We start from the raw sequence: 17,640 nt of genomic DNA, 5'->3' as shown, positions 1-17,640 counted from the left end.
GAGAGTCATGGAGTTGAGGCAAGGTGTTATCTGGGAAAGCCATGTTGCCCATCAGTTGTTCAGCAAAAGGAGAGGTAGAAAGAAGATCTTGTCAAGGGCAGGAGCCAAGGTTGGAAGCAGGTAAGGTGGTGGTGCACAGAATGGTCTTGCATATAGAAGGCTTGGGGGTGGGCATGAGCTCAGGGCCTTGAGATAGTGTTTCCCAAATTTCGATGATCCCTCCTCTCTTTCCTCACAGAGGAAACTGGCCCCTCCCCACTCCTTCCTCCAGCCAGATGAGAATCAGTCTGCTACATATCACACTGACTAACATAATTACAGGCCCCACTTTATTGTCTGAAACTTGGTTCTGAAAATAATAGGTATTTTTGGTTTGTTTTCCAAGTATGTAATATTTGGATGTAAATATTATAATGTAAAAATTATTTTTTCAAATAACACATACAACTCATGGAGATTTTTGGCACCCTCCTTGAATGCCAAACTAAGAAATCTAGTCTTCCCAAAAATGCAATGGGAATCATTACATTATTCAAAGAAAAGAGCAAATTTAATTTTAGAATGATCAGTCCTATAGCCAGTGAAGAGGCTAGATTGGAGTAAGAGAGATTAGAAGCAGTGAGTTTGGAGAGAGGCCTGTCCCACATAAAATATATCCAGGAAGCAGGCTACACTTGGGGATAGGGCAGGGAGGGGGCATGGGATCCCTAGATGCCTAGAAAGTGACTATGGCTGGGGGAGGGAATGAACTGAGCAGAGAAGGGAGGGGTTACAGGAAAGGAAAGGGCTTGAGCCCTGAAGCCAAATGTGTGCTTATGCCCCTGTGGCCCCTGTTTCTGGAGAATGTTGATCCCCAAGTCCTCCCCCTGATGGCTGGCTTCTGGAGTGACAGGAGAATGCCTGGGGATTACTGGTGTTCTTATTTAAATCATCTCCAGTCTATGCCGTGAAAGACTGACTTTTCCCCAAATAGCTATCTTGCACGAAACACAGAAAGCAAAACAGAACACATAATCAGTGACTATTCTCTTCTACCACGCAGAACCCCACACATCAAACCAGCCACTGAGCTCCCGGAACAACACGTCCCTTCTCATTCTGGGAGGTAATTGCAATGCAGTCGTGACCAAAACGAAAAGTCAATTTTTAACCATAGACTCGTAACTACCCATCAAGATGAAGAAGGCCAAATTCTCTGTGGCCCAATTCCTGGGTCCCCAAGACAGAAACAGAGTTTTCACAGAAATTATGGGGGTAGTGCATGAGTGTTGTATGGGTATGTTGATGTGTGCCTATTGGAAGACAAGGGGTAAAACTAAAGACCTCTTTTGGTGACCAATTCAGTGGGACCCTGTTTAGTTGCCATCCTTGGAGCAAGTAATCACCAAATCTGAATTGAGCATTATCTGTTGGTCAGATGCTAGGCTAGTCCCTGAGAGGAGAGAAATAAAGAGGGCACAGCCCCTGCCTTCAGGAAATTCACACAACCACTAGAGAGAAAGGAGGAGTGAGGCGGTCACGGAAATACAATGTGATGGTGCTCTGATGGGGAAGGACAGGGGAAGGACCCTATCTAGCACAGCCTTGGCAAGTTAAGCAATGCTTTACAGCAGAGCTGGCATAAGTTAAGAGCCAAATAACAAGCAGGAATTAGTTAGACAGTTCCTCACTAGTTTGGGTATGGGGTTGTAGTTCCAATTAGAGGGAACAACATGTGCAAAGGCAAATGATGAAAGCACAGCAAATTTGGCAACCAGAAGTGGTTGATCATAGCTGGAGCTCAGAGTCTGAGAGGACAAGAGATGGAAGGCAGAAGCCAGGTTATAGAAGTCCTCCAATAGCCACCTAAGGCTAAGATTTTGTCTTATAGGAGTCCCGATGAGTTTTAAGATGTGCATTCTAGAAAGCTCACTCCAGCTGCAGTGTGGAGGATGACCTGGAGGAAAGAAAACTAGAAGCTGGGAGATCTTTAAGAGGCCATGGTAAAGGGCTAGGTACCAGATAGTGAGAGGCCCAAAGGCTCAGCCTGAGGTGGCACAGAGCTGTAGCCAGCACTCGGAAATCCTAGTATTCAACCAGTGCATTCCCCCACTCTGCCTGTTGCTCCCCAGTTTGGAGTGATTCTTCCTTTTTCTCTTTGCTTCTCCTTCCTGTTAGGCCCCTGGAGGTTGGTGTACACTCTTTTTATGGCTGAGTACCTCATTGCCAGCTAGCTTAAGTAGCTTGCCTAGGATAACAGAGCTCAGAGGTTATAGAATCAGAATTCACCTTTGTCTGTCTGATTTGAATCCAGCACTCTTCAGAATGCTTTCTTGGTTGTTTGTTTGTTTGTTTTTAATGCTTTCTGTAACTGCAGTCATAGGGGCTTCAGATATGAAAAAATAAAAGAGTATCTTCTAAGTTGAATATAGCTTGAAGAGTCTCCCAGATTCAGGAGCCTTTATCTATATTGGTAGGCTGCAGTAGCTGGGCTTTTCAAACTGGCTCCTTGTGACAAAATAAGCAAGTGTTTATCCTACTGGTATCTTGTTGATTAATGCTACCTTCCCTGAAAAGAAAAAGATTAGAAGCAAAATCATAGTTGTTAGATCAAATGTATTAGCTATGACCATAAATATATGTGACTTACACTCTCCTACTTCAAAACAAAGATGCAGCCTGGGATGAAAAATTATATGAACATAATGTTGCACAGGATTAGAATTGTACTTCATTTATTATATATAAATACAATATCATTAAATATATACACATACTGAGAAAGATGATAAGAAAATACACCAAAATATTAACTATGGTTCTCTTTCAGTGGTAGGATTTCATTACTTTTCACTTTTACTCCGAATTTTCTGGAAATATTCCCAGTTCTCGGTTGCAGTTGACTCAAAGTAATTTTTCTACTTTTACTCTGAATTTTCTGGAAATTTGGAAAATGACAAAAATCAGCATGTGTGATTTTCATAATTACGAAAATTTTAAAGATAGGTTCTTTAACTTAGGACAACTATAGTTTTCAACGAGAATAATTGAATCCAGAAAAGGTCCAAAGTTCTTGAGTAAGGTGTCTAATTAGCCCAGCTTTTAGGACTTCCACCTTTGGAGAAGTCCACTGTGACTAGAGGTGAGGTGACATGGTACTAATATAATAGCACTCACTCGATGCATGGGGGAATAAATGGATAACTCCTGGAGCAAGGGTGCTGGTGGACCATTCCTTAAGCATCCACCATAGACACTCTGGCAATCCCTGGATACCCAATTCAGAGGTTACTCCTGTTGACCTTAGAATCCCCACCCTCCATTGTCCTTATGAGGTCATACTCAGCATTCACCACACAGTGGTTAAGCAAAGAAATTGGTTTCCTCTGAATGTCCATGGGGCACCATGTTTATCAGGGAAGGCTGGATGCAGGGGTCATAAACAGCCAGGAGTCCACATATCTACTCCCGATTGATCCAGCGCTGGCATACCCACATTCCTTCAGCAGTCGATAGAATCCCGCACAGGCACACTTGGATGCATTCCCCTCCATCCAAATGTGGAATTTCTTTGTCTGAGATGAATGTCCTCTCCCCAACCCCAAACGTACATACGACCCCAAACGTACAAACACACACACACACACACACACACAACCAGTACTACACATGTGAAGACTCTGCCTTCCTTAGACTGTAACTTTTGGTCAGCAAGTGGTTCAAGAGTCATCAGGCCCTGTCTGCCTATTAAACCTGCCACCTACCTTACTGGCTTCATTTCCTCCCTATCCTACCATCCATATTAAAGGCTCTTATCTCCCTCAGTTGGCAACCAATTATAATGATTTGGTAATTCTTTATGTCCAACATGCCCCTCTCTGTATATAGCTGATTGTACATTATTGGTCAAATTCTATAAACCATGTGCTCTATTTTCACAAACGCCCCACAGTTTTCATTGGCAATCTCAGATGATTGTGCCTGGTAGACTAGTAAGGAAAATTTTCACTTCATTTCAGTCCTTTTATTTTTGAATGACTTTGAGGGAATTATTTAAATATTCCAGTTTCTTAGCTAAAAATTGTTGCAGAGTCATTCTGGAACATACACTTTTGTTTTCGTTTGCACCTAGAACATGCAGGTTTTGTAATCCTGTTTTAAGAGCTAGAGGTTGAAACAACAGCCTACGCATATCTGCTTGTGCCACTAGGTGGTGCACACATATGGCAGGGATCTGTAGGTTAAAGGGGCTTATCACCAGGTTAGTGTTAATTTATCACCACAGAGGTGGTACAGACAGTAGGAGCTGTAGGAGTGGGGAGAGATAGTAATCCTCTGGGCAAGAGTAAAGAAGGGAAACCCTCCCAGAGGAGATGGATTGACAGTATTCCTGGCTACAGAAATGGCAGGAGCAAAATCTTAAAGGGAAGAAACCCCAAAGATGTAGCAGGGGAAAAGTCTTGGAAAAGAAAGAGCATGTTTACTCTCCATGCTGGTTAATTCCTAATCAACAGGGTCATTGCAGAGGCGTAACGGCATAGTTGAAACATTTATTTGAGCTAGATGACATCAAACATTCCTTCCAGACCTTTGTTCTGGGAAGCGGGGGCACAGAGGTGAAATGACATAGCCCTGTCCTAAAGTAGGATCAGTGAGAAAGACAGACAATGAAGACGGTACATGATACTTTCTCCTAGTGAGAAAGACAGTACATGACAAAGACAGACAATGAAGACAGTACATGATACTGACTTCATTGTCTTTCTCACTAGGATCCTACTTGAGGATCCTAGTGAGATAGGCTTTGCAAGATGTATTGGAAGAACAAAGTGTGAAATTCTGTTCTGAGGAAGGGAGATAAAGTGGTTAGGTTTGGGAGGTGGTGTTCAAAGAAGACTTCACGGAAATCTTGAGAAGTGAAGAGAGATCTTCAGGAAGATTTCAAGAGGGTAGACAGAGATGATAGCATAAGCAAAGCCATGGAGGTTTGAAAGGATAATGTCTGTGGATTTGGGGACTAGTTCAGTTGAGTCCAGCAAATACTTACTGAGGGGTACTCTGTGACATGTACTGACTTTACTAAAATTAATAATAGATGTTCTAGGCCGTTAAGATGCTCCTCATCTAGTGAGGAAGACTCATACATGCACAGAAAATTGCAATGTGAGAGGATAGTTGAAAATGTGGTCCCTTTTAAATTCTGACTCTTTCCTTTGAGCCCCCAGTGTGCTGGCTACAGGTTCTCAGGGAGTTCTACACCAGAAGAGGGAGCCCATAAGCACACTACCTGGTTGTGTTTGGCTCCCAGTCACTGATGGCATTTCAGCCTCACTTGCCCATTTTAGAGTTGTCAAGTTTGAGGCCAGAGACAGAAAGCCAGGACACAAGCCCAGGCCTGTCTGACTCTGTCAGGTTTTCTTCCCTTTTTTCTTTAAAGAATCCTAGGCACAGAGTTGCCATTTAGCAATAGTTCTTAATTAGAAAAAAATACATTTCAGACAAATAGGCCATATTCACCAACTGTGATCATCACAAAGTCAAGTGTATGAAAAAAGGACATGATGGATTCTTCCCTTATGTATGAAGAAAGCGCCAAGCCACATAGGTTGGCCTTGGCAAAGGCAGCTTAAGCCAGATGTCCCACTGGCCTGGTTCCATGTTAGGGAAGGAAGAAGATCTGGCTCCAGCGTTCCTTCTAGCCCGCATGCGTGGGTGGGTGTTTCATATCAGTGCTAGGATATGTTCTTACTGTGTAGATTAGTGACATCTTAGAGTTGCATTGTTGGCTTGAAAATGTCAACTGGAATGAATTATGAGTTGGCAGGAAAACAGGTATGTGTGATTGAGAAGGCACTGGAGGGATCTGGAGCTCCTTTTAGGTACATGAGAAGTCACTGAAGCAAGGGGTAGAGAAATCTTACAGAGATTTTGACTGAAACAGATCAAAGTTAATGAAGAAGGAGGGTGACCCTGAGGAGAGGGAGATTTGAGACCAGGTCTTACGAGTAAAGGACAAAGGACCTGGGAATATTTAGACTGGAGAGAAGACAACACAGATCTTCTTCAGCTCTCCAAACTATTGTCATGGACTGAAGTAGCTAGAAACAGTGATCGTGTCATCAGGAAGCAGCTTTTAACCTTGCTCAGAGTAGAGCTGTTTAACCAAAAAAAAGTAGTGGGTTCTCTACCAAGAAAGAAGATGAAACAGAAGCAGTTCATACAACTGGTGGGGACATTTACGGGGTCCCTGCCCTCGTGGCAGGTCAAATCTCTGAGCTTTCAATAAGTAAAATTCATGAAAATGTAAGAGCCATCTTATATAAACCAAGGATCAGATGTTCTGTAATAACAACATCAATACTGCATAGATCTTTTTATTGAGAACCTTTTAAGTACCAGGCATCATGCTAGATGTTTTATATTCATTGCCATATTTTGGACTTTAGAGTCAGAATCAGAACTGACTAAATTTTAATCCTGACCCTGCCATTTAATGAAGATGTCTTGGACAGACAGTTTCTCCCCTCTAAATATCATGTCCTTCTCTCCTGTACGATTGCCAGGAGTATGAAAAAAATTGATACATCAAAGTACTTAGTACTGTGCCTTACCACAGTCAGTACTTTAAAAATGTTTCTGCTTTCCCCTTTCTGCTTAAGCAGAATTTTAGGAAGCCATTCTTGGATAGAGGCAAGATAAACAGGGAAATGCAGGGGAGGTAAAATATAGCAAGGCCTCCGCTGCACAAAATACTAGGTGATTGAAAGCTCCTGCAATTTGTAATCTAGAGCAGTGACTCTCAAAATGGAATTTGTTTGGACCTCTTTTAAGAAAACAGAAACAGATTTCCAACACTATTTAGGGAAAATCAAGTGTAGGAAAGAGAAAGAGGTCAGCAGGAGGACAGGGACTTAAGGAACCCTGACTCAAGTCTTTAAGAGGGCTGCTCACCACTTCACCAGCTGCAGCCTCCTGTACCCACTTCTCTACCCTCAGGTTTTCATGGCATCCAGTCTAGGACAGTAGCTGTGCTGTGATAGGGAACAGGCCTTTTGAGATATTGATCACCTCAGCCTTTGGGGCAGCCAAGGCCAGTTGCTTCCAAACATAAGCTGCCTCATCCCTATAGCCTAGTGTGCTAGACAAAAATTATTCTGTGTGAATATTGTGTGGATAAGGATTCAGTTAGAAAAGGAATGGTTGGTCATCACTAATTGAAGTTGTTATAGTATTATGAGCAGACTTAAGAATGAAACCAATCTAGAAATATCTTGGTTAAAAAGAAATATCTAGAGGGTGGCAGTAAGACAGGCACTCAAGGCAAAGAGAATTGCCAATATATCGGACACTCAACCAGTGCAGCCAGTATGAGCAAAGGGAAATCTAAAGCTATCTGGTACAGAAGAATGAGCCCATGACTGGGAAACTGGAAAGGGACCTTCTCTGTGGCTCTAGGTGAGCCACATTCTGCACAGGGCCTCATTTTCCATAAGTATGGTATAATTTGACTGAGAGACCTCTAAGCTCTAACCACCTATGCTTCCAAAGACAAACAAAAAGCCCATCCACCCCTCTTTGTCTCTAGCGTACAAATCCTCTCTGCAGAATTGGAAGTGAGTACCACATTCAGTATGATTTACCCTGCAGTATGTCCAAACATCCTCTTTGCATGTCCGCCCTGACCTGCTAAGCACAGTCTTGGCTCTGGCTCAAATCAGTGCCCTCACAGTGTGTTTTCTTTTGCAGCAACAACGAAAGCTTGACCTCCTGACGATAACCAGCCCTGGTGAGTAGGCGTGGCCCTTCTGCCTTGGCTTTTCCCTTATTTCTTGAATGATGCCTTGTTGCCTATCCAAATGCAATTCCTGCCCTTCTCTTTTGACTCCCTGAATGAACAGCAGAACTCTCGCACCATGAACAATTCTTCTCCCCTGCCCTCTGCTCCATAGACAGTTTATTTTCCCCCTGCCAGCCCTGTGCTGCCTCCTCTTGACTATGGATGGCAGGGCTGATACTCTGGATGTTGCTGCATATTCTAGGGTCAAATTCTCTCCAAATCACTCATTGGGCCGAGGTGTCAAGGAAGTGTCCTGGTCTCCTGAGAAATAAGTTTTAGAATCATGTGGAATGGAGAATCTGCTTGGAAGGTGCCATGGAGTGAAGGGAGGATGGCTCATAAGATTGGGCCAGTCTGGGAAAGTGAGCAGGTTTGGTTGGCTGTGTAGAGGGTCAAGATGACTTTTGTCTCTCACTTTTAAGGGAAGGTCAGGTCCCCCCAAAAAGCTGTGACCATGACCATGGGATTAAAAGGTCTTTTTTCCCCTCTATAGCTGACATTTGGCCTAGGAGAGGCTGAGCAGTTTAGTTCTTTCAGAGAGGTATTTTATTCTGGTTTGGAAACTTAAGGCAAAATTGGACAAAAAGAGATACTGTTCTCTCTTACGGTCATGGGGATGATGGTGCCAGCAGGGTTAGTGAGCATTTGAGAGTTTATGTGGTGGTTATCTTCATCCATGGGTGATACTGAAAATATTTAACAGCCATCTGCTATGTTAGGCATTAACACTTTGGTTACTGGACTGTGGGGAGATGGGGTCCTGGAGGAGGAGCTAGTGTGGCACAGTGGTCATACGGCAGGTTTGTGGGTCTCAGGGGATGACTAATTACCAATACATTTGGATATGTTTCTATATATTAGTAACCAGCATGACTGAACTATGTCAGCCCTTCCTTCCACCAAGCCTACCATGCTGTATCCATGGGCCAGTGCCTCACTTTCAAAGAGACTGAGATATTGCCCTCTGCAGTCACTATCCTAGCAATTATCTGGTCTACATAACTATTGCATAAAAAAGTGACTGCAACTGTAAGGTGCAGTCACTAGTTTGGGTGACCTTACTATAGTTCTATACCTGATAGAACTCTTTGAGCTTGAGACTTCAGAAGAATAAAGATGGAATTATTTCAAAAAAAGTTTACTCTCTTCCATAGAATGACCTACATTTAACATATATATGATTAACATATATAGAAATTCCAAATCATGGGCTGACATGACTAGAGTGGCTCACTTGTATGACCTACCAATTCCTCCTAAGGTGGTGGTGAGGGATTATCTATGTCCGATACAGTTTAATTGCTTTTAATTGCGTCCTGTTCTACTCCACAATCCACTGTCCATATTGCCTGCTTCCACATCTCAGTTTCATCAGGTCACACCCTGATATGATACCTAAGTATGAATTGGAGAGAGTTGTTGATCTGTCTTCAGTTGCTTTAGGGGGAAATCTTCAGGCTCTGTTAAGTGCATTTCTTTTGTACAACCTCTTTCTGTTCCTAATTACTACTTCACAAATTCAAGCAAAGTAGTTGTGACTCTTTAGTACAGTCCATTTAAACAGCTTCGGGATTGAAAAAAAAATCAGCACTGCCAGAGTTTTGAGTGGTTCATTATTATCCCTTCTCTTAGATGTGAAAAGAATACATTCTGGGCCAGGGCATCCCAAAAGGTGTGTTGTGGTACACTGGTGTATTGCAAATGGGCTATACTTGTGTGATATTGTGAGATACTGATTCACTCAGCTCTCAGGGACACAGGTAGGACCTAGGGCAACTGAAGCCCCCTAGGTGGTAGCTTCCACTCCAATGTGTCAGACAAATATTATCCATGTGTGCCATGACTTGGAAAAGTTAGGAAGCACCATTGGATCATGCTATTATCTGGATGACTCTATTCCATGTCAAAAGGACTTTCATTCACTATCTTGTGCTATCAAATTCACCCCCATTCTACATTTCACCAGGAGCTGCAGCAGCTAGGAATCAGCTTGCTACCTCTCTTGCACTGCCAATAGGAGGTACTGGCTTGTCTGAACTCCTCCCCAGACCATTTTTCAACAACAGAACTGCAGTGTGATGTGGCCAGTCATAGACTGGGAGCCTTCTGAAATGCTGATCGGGAATTTGAAAGCCTTAATCTGCTCGATACCTTCTTTAAAGTCTTATTTTGTTTATTGTGAATAATTTCAAATATGCAGAAAAGAGTAGAGATATAATGAACAGCCATTTATTGCCCCCATGCCAACTCCTTGGCTTTGTCATATCAATATGTGCCTTATATGCCAGAGTCACCTATTTTTGGAAAAAAAAGTATAAATGTAATTGAGACTATTCTATACTCCTTCCTAATACATCTTTGTCCCTTCACCCTACAGGTAATCACTGTCATGAATTCAATGTTTTTCCTTATCTATGTATCAAAAAATATAACTGGTATTGCTTTACAAATTTCTGTGGTATCACACTATCAATGTCATTCTATGACTTTTTCCCTACTCATGATTATATTATAGAGATTCATTTATGTTGACATACATAGCTCTGCTTCATTTATTTTAATTGCTGTTAGATATTCCATATATGATTGAATTACAATTTATCCATTTTATTGATCAGAATGTAGGTTAGTTATAGCCACTTGCGATTGCAAATAATGCTGCTTAGAGCATTTTTGTGCATGTCTCTTTATGTATGAGTGTGAGAATTTCTCTAGGGAAAATGATTTATTAATTATATGCATCTTCAAATTAACTACATAATTACCAATTGTTTTCCAAAGTAACTGAACATATTTACTCTTCCAATAGCAGAATGTAAGAGTTTTCATTCCTCTGCAGCCTTAACACTTGAAATTGTCAGACTTATAAATTTTGCCAGTTGTCATGATGAATATGAAATGGTATCTCATTGCTGTTATAATATATGTTTCCCTAATTACCAATGAGATAGGGCATCTTTTTATATCTTTATTGTCCACTTTGGTTTCTTCTGTGAATTGACTTTTCATATCCTTTATCTGTATTCTATTGGGTTGTCTCTTTTTTTTGATTTTTAGGAGTTTATTGTTCTGAATATCAGTACTGTGTCACTTATATACCTTGCAAACATCTTCTCCCAGACTATGGCTTGTATTTTTAAATTTTTTCCATGATGTGTTTTGATATTATTTTTAAAAATTTTTTTAATGTAGTTGAATTTATCGATCTCTTGTTTTATAGGTTTTACTTTTGTGACTTATTTAAGAAATCCTCCCTATCTAAATATCATGTTCTCCTGTATTTACTTCTAAAATTTCTCAAGTTTTATGTCACACTTGGGTCTTTACTTGTCTCATTTAGGACTGATCTTTGTATATGAAATAAGAATTTATTTTTTTGTGTATGTATGGATAACTCATTGTCTCAGCACCATAAACCACTGGTCTATCCTTTTTCTACCCATTAGCAATTACACATCTGTCATCTATCAATTTTACTATATACAAAATCTATTTTCTTCTCGATACTATTGCATTGGCCTACCACGCTTAATTCTGCATCAACTCAACACTGTCTCATTTATAATAAATTCTAATTTTCATATCGTCTTAATAATTTATGGGGCAATATCCTTTGACCCTTGCCTTTCATGCTTATCTTTTGAAAGCAACAATTAAATTTTTAAAATACAGTATAATAATCCTTATATTGTGACAGGTGAATTTAATGTATTTTCACTTATTATAATAACTAATATATTTAGACATATTTCTACCACCATATTTGTGTTTTCTGTTTATCATTCACTTTATTTCATTTCTGCCTTTTAAACATTTTTATATGTGACTTTTTTATTGCATTCTCTGTGGATTTGGATGCTATCTATTTTATTTCTAACCTTAACTGGTTATATGTGGATATATACTTAGCTATACATTTTCTTACAACAAAGTCTACAGTTATTGCGATTTTCTAGCATTCTTTCAGCCACATAAAGAGCCTTACATGCTTTAACCACCTATTGAACACTGTCACCTAGTTATTCTCATTTAGACTAAGTTAAAATTTTTGCAAAAAGGAAAACAATGTATTATTATTATTATTAGCTCATTGACTTTTCCTACATAGTTTATGAATTTTTGCATTCTTTTGTTTATTGTATATCAAGCCTTTCCTATATTACCTTACCAAAGTGCATTCTTTAATAGCTATTTTAGTGAGAGTCCATGGTAACCCTCTTAATCTGTATATATTCTTGTTTTGACTTCTGTCTGGAATGATAAATTGGCTAGGTATAAATTTGAGTTTGCGGAGGATGTTCCTTCGAACTTTAAGGATTTTTTTTTTGTTTGGAGTGTCATACCATTTATATAAGCTTAAAAGTATGCAAAACAGCAGTACATTTTGGGGGGATACATATATGTGTAGTGATGTAACCAAAATGCAGGTTCAGTCACTTGCCACTTGCAGAGTCCAGTTAACAAAAATGAAGTCTGGTATAAAGAAAGTGACTTTTAGGCTGGGCGCGGTGGCTCACACCTGTAATCTCAGCACGTTGGGAGGCCAAGGCGGGCAGATCACGCGGTCAGGAAATAGAGACCATCCTGGCTAACACGGTGAAGCCCCATCTCTACTAAAAATACAAAAAATTAGCCGGGCGTGGTGGCGGGCGCCTGTAGTCCCATCTACTCGGGAGGCTGAGGCAGGAGAATGGTGTCAACCTGGGAGGCGGAGTTTGCAGTGAGCGGAGATCACCCAGCCTGGATGACAAAGTGCGACTCCGTCTCAAAAAAATAAAAAAAAATTTTTAAAAGTGACTTTTAATCCCAAAACTATCTTACGGGAAGAAGCAGGCACTTTTAAAGGAGAATGGCATGCAGGGGAGGAAGTGAGCAGGTTGGGGAGGTCCACATGCTAGCTCTGGTGCCTTATCAACCGGGCAGTTGAGCTGGCGACTGCTGGTGCCTTCATGGGCAGCAGTAGGCTGAAAACTCCCCAGGTGGGAGAGACTTTTGTAGTGGGACTTTGGGTTATGAATCAACTGTGATCTCTCAAGGCAGTCTCCTGGTGGGAAGGAGTTCCTTGTTGGAGCTTCTAGGCACATAGTTAGATAAATTTGCCCCGTAGAGAGTGTCTGGTGAAGGGGCGGTAAAAGATTATATTTGCATTTCTACAGGGCTAAGTAGGAAGTAGGAAACCAGGGGAAGGAGAAAAGAAGAGACAGAGAGAGAAAAATAAACTATCTCTTAGAAAAATGGGGGCACACCATTACAATCATTTCTCCACTGCCAAGTTCCATTTCATTTTGTTGGGATTTGGTTGTCACCATATTCATTCTGGCTACTCCCTGCTGAAAGGAGGCATAGTCATTGGGTGTCAGAATGAAACTGATCTATCTGGAGTTGAAAATATTCATGAGTACCAAGACTTATAGATGATAGTTGTTGCATTGTGATATAAGGTCTGGAAAGTCTCTGGGAAAGCCTGTCTTGCATTCCCATATAGAGGATGCAAAAGCAGTGAAATTCACAGTGGAGAAGTATGCCTATTTTTTCACTGTCTTCTGGGATCCATAGTTGCTGATGAGAAGTCTGCCATCATATAATTGTTTTGGTAACCTATTTTTTTCTTGGGTAGGTTTCAATATTATTTTTTAATCTGAATGTTTTGCCTTTTCACTTTTTTGGGTCTAGATGTGAATTTATTTTTGTTTATCCTGCTTGATACTCTGAGTGTACTTTTCACTTAAGATTCTATGTCTTTCTTTAATTTAGAGAAATTATTGGCAAATTAACTCTTCAAATATTGCTTTTATCCTTTATTCCTTTGACTCTCTTCAACAATTTCTATTGGACAAATGCTAGATCCTATTAAGTAGCCCTCCATGGTTCTTAATTGATTTTTCATAACTTTTATTATTTTTGTCTTACTGCACTGATTTTGAATTCCTCACAAGTAACTTGCATTTATAAATTCACTTTTGACCATGTCTAGTCTAGATTTTTTTGTCTCTTTCAATATTTCAATGACTATGTTTTTTCATTTCCAAGATTTCTAATTTTATTCATACCCACCTGTTCTTGTTTTATTTCTGCCTGTACTGTTTCATAATTTCTTGTTCAGTTTTAATGTCTTCATTTGTTTCTTTGAACATCCTCAATATGCTTATTTTAAAATCTTTGTTCCATAAAATAAGTTTCATCTGGAGGAAATTCAAGTTCCAATTGTTGATTTTGTTTAGTATCATTTTTAGCATTCGATTTCTTCATGTGTTTTGAAATTTTAATTTGTAAGATCACTTTGAGAAGGAAATTTTCTGGTTTTCTCTTTTCTCACCCCTCAAACTCCCACTGTGTTCACATCTCCCTGTGTGATGGTTTTTGCAGTTGCCTCTACCCACATCTTCAGTATAGGACCTGGGGAATATTGAGTATATTGCAGATTCAATGACAAAAAGTTAACAGAACCATTGCATCTGGTTCCTGAGTCTACATTCCTCACCTCTCTATACCTACAATGCATGAGAGCAATCTCCCAAAAGTTATGCAGCAGCCTTTTTTTCTAGGCTCCTTTCATGACAGGAGAGCCCCACCCAAAGTCCTTGCTCTAAGCAGAAGCTTATCTCTGATTCCCATCTCCTATAGTGTACTTTTGGTCTCCCTTATCCCATAGGAGGCAAACGTCCAACTGCTACTGCCTTCTTCTACATTCAGATTTCAGCTAGCCAGTAGCCCCAGAACCACTTACCCTTTTGCATTTCTGTACATTTGAGCTTTGTGGTGATGTCTCCCGCAATGGAGCCCAACAATATAGTTTCATTTCCTTTTTCACATATTATCCTATATCACTATTTGATGGGAATAAACGGGCTTATTGAAACATGAACTTATTTAGTCGTTTGGCCCAGAAGTTCAACTATAGTTTCTTCTTTACTTTTTAGAAAGTTGATTTTCCTATAACCTCTTCAGTAGAAGGGAGGCAATATGAGGAAGTACTGTATTCTTTTCCTGTCCGGGTAAAATCCTTACCACCAGACTGAGGAGAGAGACCTATTTTTTGCCCATGTATATACACAGTTGTAGATATAATTTTTAAAATGAAATTTGAATGATACCATATAAACTATTGTTATTTGAATATAGTGTGAACATCTTCCAATATTATTTAATATTCTCTAAGAGAGAATTTTCTATGGCTAAAAAGCATTCTATTATATTTTTAATTCCCCTATTGTTGTATATTATTATTGTTGTTGTCTCCAATTATTTAATTGCAAATAACACCACGGTGAGCATTCTTATATAAAAATTTTGGTCTATATCTCTAACTATTTCTTTAGGAAAAATTCCTAGAATAAGAATTACTGAGGAGAAGTATACATCATTCACTAGTTGTGACACTGAAGTAACAATTACATCAAATTGCAAAAGCTTAAAAAGCAAAGGCTCATTCACTCTTGGTACATGTCGCTTTTGGATTGCAGCCAGTTATGCTTTGTATCTTTTGTGTTCTAGCAGCCAGGCTGACCAGGCATCCTCTATTTGTAATATCACTGGGTGTCTTAGTTGGGGTTCACTAAGAAGCAGACCTTTACACAAAGACTTTAGTACAAATTGGAGGTGATCCCAGAGACATTGGTAGGGGAGTGAGGAAGTGAGACAGGAAAAGAAAAAAAGCCAAGAAAGATTCATTATCAAGCAAGCTACCACAGAGGGCAACTGGGACTTAATCCCACCGGAGAACCCATGGAACCAGTGTGGAAAATAAGCTACATAGTTATACTTCTCAGGACAAAGGAGCAGGAGAGAGGGTGGAGGTGTTAATTCCCTGACACTTCTGATCTGCTCAGTGTATGCAATGACCAGATTCCAATGGTCAGAGAAAACCTTCAGGGTGGATTTGCAAGTCTCGCCAATTGGAAGTTATTCAACACATCCAGAAATAATAAGCTGGGAAAATAGGTTGGATTGTGGGGAGGTGCTAGCATTTGCCATGTTAGTCATTGTGACAGAGGGAAAAGGGAGGGATGAGAAGCCACGCCTCTCCCCTTAAAACCCCGGGGCGTCACTTCTGCCTAAATATCCGTGATCAAAGCAAGGATTTGAATTTATGGTCATATGACCATAAATTCAAATGGGTAGATATGTGCAATCTTCCCATAGGGAAGTGCACTGCAATGAGGATGACATGAATATTTTGCAATGACTAATACACTTTATCATACTTTTAGAAAGATTTTTATATTCCCACCAAGTTAAAAGTGCTGGTCATACCTTTTTTAAATAACAGCTTTATTGAGATATAATTCACATGCCATAAAATCCTCATTAAAGTGATAATGTAGTGGTTTTCAGCATATTTACACAGTTGTGCAACCATTACCACTACCTAGTTCCAGAACATTGTCATCGCCCCAAACATAAACTCCACACCAACTGGCAGTCACTCTCAATTTCTCCTTTCCCCGACCCCTCGCAACCACTGTTAAAACTTTCTGTCTCTATGAATTTGCCTATTGTGGACATTTTATATAAATCAAATCATACCATATATGGCCTTTTGTGACTGGCTTTTTTCACTTACCACAGTGTTTTCAAGGTTCACCCATGTCGTAGCATGTATCAGCATACTTCATTCCTTTTTCTTGCCAAATAGTATTACATTAGATACACCACAATTTATTTTTTCATTCATCTGTTATTGGACATTTGGGATGTTTCCATTTGGGGATTTTACAAATAATCTGCTATGAACATTTGTACAAAAGTTTTTGTGTGGACAGATGTTTTTAATTATCTTGGATATGTACCTAGGAATGGAATTGCTGGTCATATAGTAAACTTTACACTAAAGATTTTGAGAAACTGCCAAACTGCTTGACAAAATCATTGCACCTTTTATATTCCCATCAGCAGTGGAGGACAGTTCCAGTTTCTCCACATCCTCTCTGACACTTGTTATTATCTATCTTTTTATTACAAACATCCTAATGGGTGTAAAGTCGTATCTCATTGTGGCTTTAATTTGCATTTTTTCTAATGTCTAATGATAACAAATGTATTTTCATGTGCTTATGGGGCCCTTGGTATTACTTCTATGGAGAAATGTCTATTCTAATTATTTACCTTTACCCATTTTTGATTGAACTATACTTGACTTTTTATTGCATTTAAGAGGTTTTCAGAATATATATTCTGGATACTATTTTATCAGATGTATGATTTGTAAATATTTTCTCACATTTTTATGTGCTGTCTTTTCACTTCTTTATTGTTGTTCTTTGAAGCAAAAAGTTTAATTTTGATGAAGTTTATCCATTTTTCCTTCTGTTGTTTATGCTTTTCATATCATATCTAAGAAACCACTGTTTAACCCAAGGTTCAAAATGTACTCCTATGCTCTCTTCTCTCTTTTTTTTTAGACAGAGTCTCGCTCTGTCACCCAGGCTGGAATGCAGAGGTATCTTGGCTTACTGCAAGCTCCACCTCCCGGGTTCACACCATTCTCCTGCCTCAGCCTCCAGAGTAGCTGGGACTACAGGCGCCTGCCACCACACCCGGCTAATTTTTTGTATTTTTAGTAGAGACAGGGTTTCACTGTGTTAGCCAGGATGGTCTCGATCTCCTGACCTCGTGATCTGCCCACCTCAGCCTCCCAAATGCTGGGATTACAGGCACGAGCCACAGCACCCAGCCTATACCTATGCTCTCTTCTAAGAATGTTATAGCTTTATCTCTTACGTTTAGGTATTAGATCCATTTTGAATTAATGTTTTTATATTATGTAATGTAGGAGTCCAACTTTACTCTTTTGCATGTGGCTATCCAGTTTTCACAGAACTATT

The 17,640-nt window shown here is 39.9% G+C and overlaps 1 protein-coding gene across 1 annotated transcript in view; it reads left to right on the top strand.

Annotated features, from left to right (window-relative positions):
* AGBL4 (ATP/GTP binding protein like 4) overlaps nucleotides 1-17,640 on the top strand; it is a 1,461,703-nt gene that overhangs the window by 1,117,663 nt on the left and 326,400 nt on the right. Inside the window, exon 6 of the mRNA XM_030823879.1 lies at nucleotides 7,726-7,765. Within this exon, the coding sequence (XP_030679739.1) occupies nucleotides 7,726-7,765 (40 nt within the window). The remainder of the gene's footprint in view (nucleotides 1-7,725; nucleotides 7,766-17,640) is intronic.

Source organism: Nomascus leucogenys, chromosome 12 (genome assembly GCF_006542625.1).
Source record: "Nomascus leucogenys isolate Asia chromosome 12, Asia_NLE_v1, whole genome shotgun sequence".
NCBI classification, from domain to species: Eukaryota; Metazoa; Chordata; class Mammalia; order Primates; family Hylobatidae; genus Nomascus; species Nomascus leucogenys.
This window is presented reverse-complemented; position numbering and strand designations above follow the sequence as displayed.